The sequence below is a fragment of the Microcebus murinus genome, chromosome 18 (genome assembly GCF_040939455.1).
Source record: "Microcebus murinus isolate Inina chromosome 18, M.murinus_Inina_mat1.0, whole genome shotgun sequence".
Classification (NCBI taxonomy): domain Eukaryota; kingdom Metazoa; phylum Chordata; class Mammalia; order Primates; family Cheirogaleidae; genus Microcebus; species Microcebus murinus.
This window is the reverse complement of record NC_134121.1, coordinates 32,551,218-32,564,570: the sequence shown is the minus strand read 5'-3', so window position 1 is coordinate 32,564,570 and position 13,353 is coordinate 32,551,218. Positions and strand designations below refer to the sequence as shown.

Sequence of the window (13,353 nt, the reverse complement as noted above, 5' to 3'; positions counted from 1 at the left end):
TTCCCCACAGCTTGTTGAGCGGGCCCGTGGACCAGGCACCATCTAGTGCTGGGAAGAGGTTGGCGTGGCGTCGTGTCCCAGGAAGGCAGTGCTGTCCAAGGAGCAGAGGGCTCCTCCAGCCAGGGCAGGGGCCACAGTGACGGACACCGCGGGCACGGCCTCCACACCGCGTTCTCGGCACGCTGAGACCTTGTGCAGGCCAGATCCTGTCTCCCCCAGCGCTGCCCTCTGCCGCTGCCCCCATGCCTTCTTAGGTCCCTGTACCACCAGCCTCTCAAAGTCCCCATTAAGTCAGACAGCAGGAACTTAATCACCTTTCTTCAAGCCCTTCGGTTTTCATTTCCATCAGCAAAAGCAAGCTAAAGGCTGCAGCTTAAACAAAACAACAACGAAAACCCACAAATTACTCAGGGTGTGGAACTGCAGGCAGACGGCAGTGCCCGGCCTGAGGGCTGGGCAGCTCGTGCCTTCCAGGACAGCCAAGGACAAAGCAGAAGGTGAAGGTGTGTCCCTTCCTCCCCAGCCGAAAGGAGTCCTGCCTAGAGACTTCTTCGCTGAGTCCAGGTCAGCTTGGGTCCCCTGTCCCCGAGAGACCCCAACCAACTAGGTCACCGCCTCCGCTCTCTGTCCCTTTGGTCGGGGCCAGGGCGCCCTCTTGGCAGTGTGCTGGAGATGGTGGCCAGCACCTGACCTGAGCCACGGGCCAGGGCCTCATGGGGCACGGGTCTGCTGAGCTGGGGTGCAAGGAGTTGGGAGGCTGGAGCAGCGTCCCTGTGTGGTCTGGCCTGTGTGGTCGCAGCAGAAAGTGCAGGGCACAGAGAAAGCTGTTGACTGACTGGCTGAAAAGCTTTCAGGACGGGGCTTCAGTCCATTCGGGCTGCCCTAACAGAATACTGGAGACAGGAGCTTATAAACAGCAGAAATGTATTTCTCACAGTCCTGGAGGCTGGGAAGTCTGAGATCAAGGTGCCAACAGACGGGATGTCTGGTGAGGGCACTTCCTGGTTCGCAGACTGCTGTCTTCTCGCTGTCCTCATGTGGTGGACATGGCTTGCTGACTCTCTGGGGCCTCTTTCATAAGGGCACTAATCCTAATCGTGAGGGCCCCGCCCTCACGACCTAATCCCCTCCAAAGGCCCCGCCTCCTCATACCATCACCTTGCAGGTGAGGATTTCAATATATGAATTTGGGGGGCACATAAACATTCAGACCACAGCAGGTAACATCTGAGCTGAGTTTTGAAGTGCAACTAGAAGCCCACCAGGCAGACAGTGAGGGAAGGGGGTTCCCCCTCAGAGGGTCAAACCCAAGGCCTGTGTATCTTCCCTCCTCACGTTCCTGTGGCCACCCTCTGGGCAGATGCCGCCCTAGCACCTGGGCTGAGACAGCTGGACAGCAGACTGGCATCAGGAAGCCGGCGCCACTCTTCCAGACCCAGGCAGTCGTGGGCAGACACTTTGAGAACCGGGGATGCTGACCCCACCCTTGCCATAGGAGGCCGTTGCCTGATGAGGTCTGAGCAGGCCCCGGGGGCTCCGGATGCCGCTGGCCGGGGCTGGCTTCCTTCAGGTGGGAAGCCTCGCCCAGAGGTGCTCACTCACATCGGGAGAGGTGAGCGCAGCCCGCTGTTCCTCCCAGGGGCCCTGCTGCCCTGCTCTGAGTCTGAGCGGGTGTTGGGCGGGCCCAGGGCACCCCGGTGTTGCAGGGAAAGGCGGGGGCCAGCCCTGCAGCTGCCTTAGCAGTAGGGGCTTAGGGCCCCTCCACGCTTTCTCCTGATGGCCAGCACCAGCTTTGAAGGTGCTGGGATCCAGGTGAGCTAGCAGCAGGAAGTGGCACCTCTCCCCAGTCCCTTGTATCTGTCCATGCCTCCTCCCATCCCCCCATCCGTCCTTTACACATTCGGGAGGTAGCTACTAAGCACCCACCGTGTCACAGGCCCTGCCCTGGACACCGGGGACACAGCAGTGAAGGAGAAAGACAGGCCCCTGCCTCTATAGGGGACGTGTTAGGGGACAGAGGAGCAAACAGGACTCCGCTTGGATGGAAGGACCCAGAAGGGCTCCTCTGGTCCAGCCCCTCCTGGAGGAGCTGGGAGAGCTGGACAGGACCCTGTTGGGAGGTCCCATGGCAGGGCAAGAGGGCAGTGGGGACTGTCAACCAGCCGGCAAGCTCAGCCCCAGGGCTCCTTGTTCCATGTTCCCACTTATAGTGACCAAGTCTCAGGGCCGTGGCCACCCCAGCCAGCCCTCCCTGAGCCCCTGCGAGCCCCTCACCTCCTGCTGTCACCCTCGCCCACCAGAGTTCGAGCTTGCACCTGAGATAAAACGTGCCCTATCACTCACACGCAAAGTATAAATGTTATCTATTAAAGCCCTTTGGATGCGGAATGGCATGTAAATTAATAGGATTTTAGAAGAGGAAGGCACCAAAGGGATTTCTCAGCTCTGCTACAGTTATTACCTTGGGCAATAATAATAAAAATAGAAATAAAAGTTATTATTCCACTTACCGGGAGCCAGATAACTGTGCTGAGCACCTGACGCATCATCTCGGTGAGTCTTCACCGAAACCCTGCGAGGAGGTCCCAGTAACTGCACTTTACAGAGGAGGAATATGAGGCTGGAAGGGAAGCTGAGTAACTTGTCCCCCGTCCCACAGCTGTAAGTGTGGGGGATGGGGTTTTTACCACCTTGCTTCTAACCGCCGTTATGGACTAATGCCCTTAACCTCTCTGGGCCTGGCCTCCTTTGCCTATTAAATGGGAATAGCAACGTCTTCCCTGTAGAGTTGTAGGGAGGGTTCACTGAAGTGATGCAGGGAAACTTGTTGGCCACAGAAAGTGCTCAGATGGTAGCTGCTGTTGTCATCATTAGTATAATGATTATGTCCCCATCATCAAAGCCAAGCTCTTCTATTTAATAGGTGAGGAAATTAAGGCAGAGGCAAGGCTATTCTTCCAAACACCCTTCCAGCAAGGGCTGGTGTGCAGTGGCATGACTGACTGGCTGTGAAAATTAATTGGTAAATATGTCTGTACTATTTGGCAAACAGCTGCTGCCCCGAGCCCCCAGACTGCCTCGCATGCCACGCTGGGATCTCCCCCAAGACTCCCTGGCCACCCCACCAGCAACATTCGGTGCCCAGCACAGCGATGTGTGCCCTTCGACCACAAAAGTGGTCGAGAGTCTCCGTTTTATAGGGGAGGGAACTGAGATCACAGATGTTTGTTTGCTCACTGAGCCAGTGATGGGGCCAAAGTAGGAAGCCAGGGTGTCCCAGCAGAGAGTTGGGGTGCTCAAGACTGGAGCACCTGCCATCCCGGTTGGCAGAGGTGGTGCCACAGGGCTGGTGTTTGGGATTCTGTTGCGGCAGGTCATTGAAAAGACCCACGTGCACCTAAGCTAGGCGGAAAGCAGGCGTGGGAAGGGGCACAAAGAGAGTTTTAGATTTCAGTGTCTCAGCAAGAGATCCTGTTGGGAGGAAGCAAAATCGTGAGTCTTTCTCTGGCAACTGGGCATCTGAAATTTTGGAAAGAGGGACAAGTGTAAAAGGCACATGAACAGGGGGCTCTGGAAGGGCCAGTGGCTTATTGTCCCTGACACCAGTTGGTGGAAGCTGGGAGACTGTCTCAAAAGCAGAAATGGCCATTTTTATCAGGAGTTGGGAGGTAAGGAGGGTATGATGTGGAAGGAAAAACTCTCAAAATAGTGTGTGGATGCCTCCTTAGAAACTAAAGTCTGGAATCCCTTCACTCTGAAGGTCTCGGTCTCGGTCTCAGGAAGACAGGCAGGTGTTTGTCCTCTGGGGAAGTGTGTCCCCAGGCCATCCAGGAGCCACAAGCTGCCGTCACTGGCAGCAAGGGCTGGCTTTGGAATGAACTCCCTATGGACGTTCTCACCCTTGAACTCCCCCTGGAGGGAGAGGGTGACGCTGGACAAAGTGTCCTCGTAGGGCCAGGAGCCGGTGCTGGAGCCCTTGTGACGTGCCGGCCACTCCCAACGCTGGCCCTCCGGCCCCACTGCTGAGAAACCTTTCCGTGTCCCCAAGCCCTGGGTAGTCGAGCCAAGGATGGCCAAGGCTGGAACTCTCCAGGGCCACAAAAGTCCAGGATTTGTCCCCTCCCCCAACTCAGGAGGTGGTAACTGGGAAGAATTTGAGGGGCCTGTGTCTTGGGCATATGTCCCAGGGCTCAGCTCAGTAATTTTTTAAACTGAGTTGAAAGGAAGTGCTGAGGCCTTTGGGGGCTGGGTCAAGATCATAGCCGTAGGAATTCCTCTGTTCCCTTTCCTCTTGCCACCTCTATCTTGGAGAAAAGAATTAGTTAGAATGGCCACCCCTTGCACCCCCATCCCTGAAGGTGAGTCTTCGGTTGCCGACTCCATCTTCAAGCAGCATGTGCCATGGCCACGCCCAGGGCCGTGAGCTCAGGTGTGAGAAGACCCTACAGGGGACACAGCCAAGGACTTGCTTCCAAGCTGGAAGGGTCCGAGGCCCAAGTCCTCCACCTTCTTCCTGGCAGAGTAAGCCACAGCCCCCTTTAGCCCAAGGCCCAGCTAACCGTTAGCCAAGTGTCTTCTTCCCAGGGAGTGGGTTCATGGCAGCCTGGTACTGGGGCCCCAGTCCCACAAGTGGAGCCCCTTCCCCATCAGGGACAGGCAACTGTAAGCTCCGTGAGGGCAGAGACTGTGTCTTGTTTGCTGTCGCGAATCCAGTGCTTAGAACAGTGCCTGGGATATAGCGGGTGCTCCATCCATACTTACTGCAACGGCAAGGGGCTGAGAATGGGTCCTGAGTTACCAGGAGTTCTCTGCAGCTCACTGCAGGAGTTCCGGGTGAATGCAGGTACCGAATGCCAGCTGTGGGCCTGGAGCACTCGCTGAGGATGGGAGGAAAGGGCCCACTCTCGACTGTGCGTGCAGATCTGAGCAGCTCCTGCTCTCCCTCTGCAGCCCACGACTCCTCCTTCCGAGCTGGACACAGGCTGGGGGTGAGGCCACAGCCCATTCCCAAGCTGCAGAATCATTCTCCAAGGAGAAGATCAGAAGCTGCAAAGCGCCACACAGGGGCAGGGGCAGACCTCGCCCACCCCTGTCCTCGGCTTGGTGGGGGCAGGCACTGGTGTTTCCTGAGTGCTTCCCCGTTGGAAGTAATCTGCGGACACCCCGGCCCCTAGCCTGCACCCTGGTTCTGTGCTCGCCTCTTTTGAGGGCGTTCTCGTTTCCTAAGGGTGCTCCCCGAACTCTGTCTTAGGCTTCTGCAAGCCCTTTGATCTGAGCAGAGGTGCCCTGACAGCAAACCTCCCGAAGGTTGGATGTTGCAATGCACCTTCCCTTAAATCCCATCAAAATACCTAAAGAGTTACCTATTTTTTTAAAAAAAATTAAACAGCAAGTGTATTAAAAATTAGTTGGGGCAGTTGTGTGCCATCCCCCTGTTTTAGATGCTCACACCCTTAGGGCTCTTGACTGCAGAACCTCTGTCCCCTAGGAGGCCCAGGGAGGCTCTGGGAGGAGCCACCAGGCACTCACCCTTCCTGCCAGGCAGGCCTGGGCGTGGCATTTGTCCCCTCTGCCTCCCTCTCCAGGGGGATAGCTGCCAGCTTCCAAATGACTGTCACTTTTCCTGTTGCAGCCGGGACAGAGGGCGAGGCATCTTAAGTCACTTGCTCTCTCCCAGCACCCCTGCCCTGAGCCATCGGGGGTCTCCATGTGAATGATGTCATTGGTATCCTCCAAGAATGTCAGGCTTGCTCCTAGAAAGGTGTATTTACATCAGATTCCTATTTTAAATGCCAAGAACTCAGGAATTATGTTTTTTGGGTTTGGGGAGGATTTTTTTCTTTCTTTCTTTTTTCCTGGATGGACATACGTCCACTTCCTTCAAATCAGAAATTTACAGCCTGCTCATGTGCGTGTGTCCCTGGGGTTATCAGTTATTCCTCCTCTTCAGACCCTCTGTTCTGATCTGAACAGAACAGAGGACCATCTGATCTTGGTCCTCCCACTCCAAGAATGTGGCGTTTCACTGTTTCTCGCCCTCGCCCCTTGGCGGCCGCCGCTCTTCCTCTGCACAGAAGTAGGGGCTGTGGATTCCCTTGAAAAGAACCAGCCCTGTTGCTTCAGGCTGGCCTGCCCAGGAGGTGGGAGCATCCTAGGCCAGCCAGGATGACAGATGGTGGTGTTTCCAAACTCTCACGGGACATGTTTCCTACATTCTGGGTGACAGTTTCTTCTTTTGGTTGCTTAGTTTTTTTAGTGTTTGGATTCAGTGAAGCAACATTGGGTTTAGCCAAGAATGTTGGAGCCATCTATAGAATTGTGGGTGGGGAGATGCAGGGCGTGCTGGGGAAGGAAGGGTGGAGAGTGTTTCAAGCAAGCACAATAGAGGAAAAATTGTTGCGTGATGGACCATTTGGCTCTGGTCATGCATATCACAAGAGAGTCTTATTTATAAAGAGTCCCCTTAATCACACCTATTGCAGCCACAGGGAGCCTCAGACTTCTGTCTTCTCCTTTTCTGAGAGAGGCACAGAGGGGTCTGCTAACTCATCCGGGGTCACAGGAGTAAGTAGTGACCAGGTCGGAACCGTACCCCAGGCAGTGCACTCCCAGGCCGGCGACTTCTCATAGCCAGGGGGGAAGAGGAGGCAAAGAAAAAGGTTCATGACCCAATACTCCCCAGCAGATGGGACGGGGACAGTGCTCTTTCAGTACTTATTAAAAACAAAGACCCCACCCCACCCAGGCTTCCTCTAAGTCAGCAGTTCTGCCTGCACTGTGTGTCAGAATCATCTGGAAGGCCTCTAAAAGATACAGAGATCTCGGTCCCACCCAGTTCTTTGGGTTGGGTGGGGCCAGGGCATCTCTCCGTGGTTAAAGCCCCTCCAGGCAGGACCCAGACCCCTTGTTCTGAATGGAGGTGTCTGCAGTGGGTCTCCACCCCTGTAGTCTCAGGAGGCCTTTTCCTGTGATTAAACCTTTTTACAACTTTGTCCACAAGGGTCACCTGGGAAGCTTTTAAAGCTCCCAGAGCCCAGGCTGCACTGCAGACCCAAGAAATCAGAATCTCAGGGGTGGGACGCAGGCATCAGCATTTACTAAAGCTCCCCAAGAGGTTCCAGGCAGCAACCAGGGTTGAGAATGAGTAACTTACACAGAGCAGGGCACTCTCCTGTGCCATAGCCCGGGTCCCCTCTGCGGGGTGAATCATGCTCCTGGCCCACTCCATGGGCATTGAATGTGCCCCCACCCTAGGGTGGAGGATTGTGGGAGTGGAGGGGCTGCCATCTTGCAGGGGTGCCAAGTTTCAGCTGCGGTTTACCCAGAGCAGTGACTCCCAGACCTGACCCTCATTCTCTGCACAAGAGCATCCTGACCACATCAGCTGATACTGCTTGAAAATCTTGTGTGGGGTGGACTCTGGGCTAGATCCTAAGTGGGACATGTGACTGAGTCCCTGCCCTAGAAGAATTTGTCACCCAGCAAGAGAAATAAGATGTGCACATAAAAATAACTGTGCTTAGGTAAGGAAGAAACTGGTAAGTGCCACAGAAGCAGTAAAAAATAAGTGTGGTCTCATATAATTCTCAAAAAAAAATTTTTTTTAATCCCCAAAGCACCATTGACTTCTAATTTGCAATAAATCATCACAGCTCCAAGAAGTCCAGCAAAGTATCTCATTCGCTGTCAGCAGGATGGTGACATCTTTCACTTGGATGAGTCACTAACCCCAGAGTGGGGTTAGCACCAACCCTGGAGGCTTTAGGTTTGTTGTCCTCCTACGCCAAGACAGGCTCATGCACAGGCTAAGGCAGAGGGACTTACAGAAGGCATCTTGCCTAAGCTCCTTGCAGCAGAGGAGTTACTCAGGGCCCAGAGGAGTGAAGCACTTGTGCCCAAGTCACACAGCAAGGCAGGATCAGCCTGGGTGGAGGCTGGCTTTGATGTCAAGCCTGCTGAATCCTCTGTTGTCCCACTTGAAGGGCAGAGGAGCTCCAGATGAGCAAGAACAGGTCTTTGGGCCTGACCCTCATTGAACAATGACAGCCTCTACAAGAAGTGGTCCCTCCCATGCCTGGAATTCCACCATTAGTGCTCCATTCTTTCATACCCTTCCTGCATTCCTAATACTACCTAAGTTCCCAGAGAGCCAACCGGTAGCCCTCAGGTCTTCAGCAAAATGTTTTCCTCTTTCTGCAGGGTTTACTACTAACACAAGGGAGGTATTAAGCCACTAGGGTCATACCAGACTGCTTGATCCAGTTGCCACTGTTAGAGCTGAAAAGAATGCATATTCTAATGTTGAGCAATGGAAATTTAGCTGCACTAGGATGACGTCATGAAGTTGGGACATTACGAAGGGTTGCAGACGTTATTATCGGTGAGGAATTCAGGGCCCCTGTGTAGCTACAACTGCCTGGCCATCGCTTCCACCACAGAGAAAGTGGAATGCCCCTGCACAGGGACAAGTCCTGTCTTGAAGACAGGACTAGTGGCTGGACGGAGACCTGGCAGGCCTCATTGCAGGGACAGCTATCACTGGTGTAAGCTCACTCACCACTGGGTATTGGTCTAAGCACTTGGCACATGTTAATCCTGCACTACGACGGTCATCTTCACAGATAGGGACAGCAAAGCAAAGGGAGGGCAAGCAACTGCCTAAGGTCACACAGCCAGTAAGTGGCTGAGCCAGGCTTTGAACCCAGACAGGCTCCAAGTCTGTGTGCTCAGCTGTTCAATGTGTACCCTGCCTCATGAGGAGAAGAGTGGCCCCCTTCCTGTGTTGGCCAGGGACACTGTATTGAGGAGGAACCCCCAGTCCAAATCCAGTGTTGGAGGGAGTTGTCTCTACTCTGGGTGGTGACCTGCCAGTGGCTGTGGGCACTCGTGGACCAGAGATCACCGCCCAGCTTTGCTTGGGCCGCAGCCCTGACCAGAAGCCCTGAGCCCTGCCAGACCTCCTACCTCATTCCCCGTGGTCTTCCTCCGGCACCCCCTGCCAGGGCAGTCCCTTCCTTGGCAACCAGTCCCCCTGGTCTCCCCAGGAAGGAGCCTGCCCTGGGTGACCTCTGCCTCCTCAAGGCCTGGGGACAAGTGCTGAGCACGGGGCCACCAGGCAACACCGCAAGGCTTCTCTTCCCTGCACTTCCCAGGCCTTCCGGGTGCAGCTCTGGGAGGGTCATTGCCACCAGGAGCCTCCTGAAGCTGGGACCTTCTGGTCCTCAGGCCCCTCCTGAGTCTTGTGAGGAGCCTGTCCTGGAGACAGTCCGTGCCTCTGTCGCCACAGCTCCAGGCCAGGCTCTATGGGGATGCTTTCACCTCTGGCAGTCCCAGCTGGGGCAGCCTCAACCCCCCCCAACACACACACACACACACCCTTTTCCTGTATCTGTGCTTGCCCACCCCCTACAAGCCCAGACACCACGAAGAGCCCTGGCCCTGGAAACTTCGTCCCGCCAGGGCACAAGGAGAACATCCTTGGGGTGAGGGGTGACTGGCGAGGTGGGTAACAGCATGGGGGGTACTGCAGGGAGCAGGGAAGTGGGCCAGGAGGGCGGCATGCTGGTGCTGGCACCGTCCCCCCCCCTCGAGCTCCCCAAGGAGCCAGGCCTGGTGTTGGGGGCAGGGGCCCTGGGGTCTCAGGAGGGCACAGAGGTGGTGGGGCTGGCGGGGGCTGTCGTGAGGGGCAGACCTGGCGGCCGTCCTCCTGCGGCCGCTCCTCCCACACCACGGCTCCCGCTGGCCCGCCCTCCCTCCCATGGCCCAGATTAAATCCCAGCCCTCAGCACTGTCTGCTGCTCGGGCTCCAGCAGGAGCCTTTATCTGAGATTAAGGATAATGGATTTCCTTTCTTGGATAAGTTTTTTTTTCTTCTTCTTCTTTCTCTCAGACTTTTTGTCCAAAATGTGCTCAACTCCAGAAAATAGACCTTTTGTTAACAAGCTTTTTCATTGACTGCGCTCCCCTCCCCCAATTCCGTTCCTCTCCCCCCCCCCCATGCTTCCAAGGAAACCTCGGTTCCAAGTGCGTGGTAAGAGCGTGCAGAAGAATGGCTCACAATGGCTCACCCTTCCTCCCCCACCGCCACCTCCCCGGCCCTGGGTGTGCTGAGGTTGGGGCAGGAACAATAACTGGACTTCTTCCTCGTTTTCCTCCCGCAGTTGCTACCAGCACCCTCATCTTCAGGACTCTAGATCCTGCCTGGAAGAAATGGGGAGAGGACTTGGGGGGCCCTTCCTTGGTGTCCCACTTGACTCACTCATGGCCGATCTTGGGGAAGGGGGGGACTCCAGGCTCGTGGCTGTCATGGGAGGGGGTGGCCCCTTCCTGTAGCCAGGGACAACTGCTATACATTTATTTCACCTGGATCTTTCTTTTTCCCCCTCCGACAGCCCTATTACCATATTTAAATGCAAGTATGTCTCTTTTCATTGACATTTTAAGTAGCTTAGCCTGACCTTTTTAGAGTAGCTTGTTCCCTTTTGGATTTCTTTCCCTTCAGTAGTACCGTGTAGCTAGGACAATAGTCTTAGAGTTTAGTGGGCTTCTAGTTCGCTGTTTGGGGGACCTCTCCTCTATCTCCCCTTTCTTTCCTCCTCTGTCCCCTGCCCTTGATGGTGCATGTCCTCCTCCCGCTTGTCTGGTGGAAATTCCTCATTTGAAAGGCTCAGTGGCTATAGTTGAGCAGCCCGGTTGGGGGCAGTTTAGGGAGTTTGCCGCTGGCTTCTGGCACATAATTGAAAACCAGTCCCTGGAGGGTCCTGGGGCGACACCTCCGAGCAAGCGTCTCCCTGGATGGCAGAAGACGTTGGTCTTTACGTGTGTGGGAGTGTATCTGTGTGTGTCCCAGTGCCCTGTGTGCATCACCTGCTAGTGGCCAAGAGAAGCCCAGGGTAGGGGACTTGGCTTCCTTCATTTTGGACACTCCACAGCCACACGGTGTCACCTTGGCCTCCTGACTTGTATTCCCATCGGCTGGGATGGCCTTGCTGCTGGTGCAGTTTTCAGGTAGCAAAAGCCTTGATCGAGAAGGACTCCAGAGACCCCTCCAACGCTAGCATCCTCTGGACCGCAGGGCTCAGACAGAGGAGACACATCGAAATCCCCATAACTGCTTTAGGAGGTGGAAACACTGAGAAATCACCCCACATGGGTCCCCACAGCCCCACGCTCCCTCCCATATCTGGCCTGGTGTGTATGCAGTCACCTGGGAACCCCCCAAATGCTTCACGCTCGGGCCTGGGGCTGTGATGCGGTTGACATGAAGGTTTGACGAAGTCTAGAGTTCAGATGGCCAAGCCAACCTGCAGAGCCTTTGGCAGACAGCTGGAGTTACGCCGCCTCCTGGCCCAGACGCCAGCCCTGTGGAGGGGCCCGCCAGGTGCCTCCTGCCTGTCCCCACTCAGCCGGGACCCCTGCAGGTAGCAGCGAGCCAGCCCACGTGCACAGCCCTGCTCTGGACGAGCCCCGAGCCATCACCACTCGACAGCACAGAGTCAGCAGGGAGCTCAGCCCCGGTTCTCACGAGAAAATTCCTCCCGATACTGCAGTTATTTTTGTGTGCCTTTTTAGAACCAGTTTCTGGGGTGAGAATCAAGCACACCCAAAGATGCTGTGCCTTCCAGAAGCCTGAGAGCCACTGATCTGTGTCCCTCCCCAAAGCTACCCCGTGAGAATTCTTTCCCAGTCCTGTGTTTCATGTGGCCCTTGAGACAGGCCTGTCCCCCACCCTTCCGAGGATCTCTCCCTGACGCTGGCTCTCCTCTGTCCCCGCCAGGCTTCCCAGCAGCGGCGTACGGACCAGTGGCAGCAGCGGCGGTGGCGGCGGCGAGAGGATCAGGTAGGAAGGTGTACGGGCCAGGCGGCTTCCAGGCATGCCCCCAGCGTGAGGGGAAGGTCAAGGCCCTGTCGGATCTGTGTGGCTGCATCTGTCCAACACCTCTCTCACCACAGCCGGGAGGGGGTGGACAGGGAGGCCCGGCCGCCCAGGGCACTCCTAGCAGGGCCAGTCGAGTCACAGGACTGCAAACCCAAAGGCGGATGATTCCCTCATTGAAACGAAACCAAAGCAAACCGAGTGTCTTTTTGACTTTGATCGCCCGTTCACCTGACAGCTGGCTTCTGGGCATCTCCCTCCTTGGCTTTTGCTGGTTCAACAGGCTCCCATCCTTGGGTCCCTGACTCAGCCAGAGAGGTGCATAGTCTGCTCTGGGCCCCTGCTGCACCTGGCAGGTGGGTTTGCTGAGCTGGCCACAGTCCCAACAGCCCTGAAGTCCAGGCGTGGGGCCAGCCTTGACCTCCATGAATGAAGCTGCTGTTTCCTGGAGCCCCTGCTGCCTTCCAGACTCTTCTAAGCAAGGCTCTCTCCCGGGCTCCAGCTGCCAAGGGAATCAGGCTTTCTTTCCCATGAGGTTGCCCCTCCTTGGGTCTCCAAATCCAACCTTTTAGAGGTCTGGAACCTTTCCAGGGACGTGGGAACACTTTCCCAGCAGCACCGTGGGGTCAGACCAGAGCTGGGGCATGTCTAGGACACAGCTGCCCCAGGGGCCTTTTGTCCCTCTCCCCAGATGCTCTCTGCCTTCCCAGGCGAGCAGGCCTTCCCTGTGCTGGGCTCCCTGAACCCCTGCTCCTCCCTGAACTGAGTAGCCATGGTTTGCAGCTCTCCCCTCGCCCCGACGGACAGGGCGCTGGAGCACAAGGGAAGGGCCCGGTTTGATGTGGCAGGGCTCTGGGGGACGGGGCGGGAGGGGTGCCGGTGAGGGTGCCAGGAAATGGAGCATTACAAACCCAGAGGGCAAATGCCAAAAGCCCAAACCCTCAGTGATGAGAAGCTGGCACAGTGAGGCCCGTTAGAAAAAATCCGTTCCATGCAAACTGGCACAGCCTCGGAGCTACAAAGGATCCACTCCCCCATCACCCATGGGGTTTTGTTTGGAAGGGGCCGGGGATTTCTCAGCGGGCTGCCGAGGGGCAGTTTGCCAGAGACTAGAGGGCAGGTCCAGAGAGCTGGATGCACTTCCTGAGCCCCCTGCCCGCCCTAGCCAGCCCCCAGAGGCCCCACCTGCTCTCTGGCCAGTGTCCCTCGGTCCCCGACACCCCCGGGCCCTGGGACAGAGTGCGCAGCTGCCTCGTGTCTCCCTGTTCCGTTTGGTTTTTTAACTTGAGTGCTTTGGGGTATAGTTATAAACGAGCCTCGGTCCTACCTGTGCCTGGGGTTGGGGAAAGAAAGATAAAAAGAAAACTCCTGAGATTTTTGAGTGTTGTTGGTTGTTGTTTTCTCCGTTCAGTTTCTTTCTTTTTATAACTTGGATTATGAAACTAAACTTTAACCCGAAATTAACCCTGCCTCTCTCC

The 13,353-nt window shown here is 56.0% G+C and overlaps 1 protein-coding gene across 4 annotated transcripts in view; it reads left to right on the top strand.

Annotated features, from left to right (window-relative positions):
- Nucleotides 1-13,353, top strand: part of MSI2 (musashi RNA binding protein 2) — a 383,279-nt gene that overhangs the window by 339,859 nt on the left and 30,067 nt on the right. For all 4 annotated transcript variants that reach the window (XM_012760736.3, XM_075994442.1, XM_012758081.3 and 1 more), the window contains one exon: nt 11,777-11,839. In XM_012760736.3, coding sequence (XP_012616190.1) covers nt 11,777-11,839 — 63 coding nt within the window. The remainder of the gene's footprint in view (nt 1-11,776; nt 11,840-13,353) is intronic.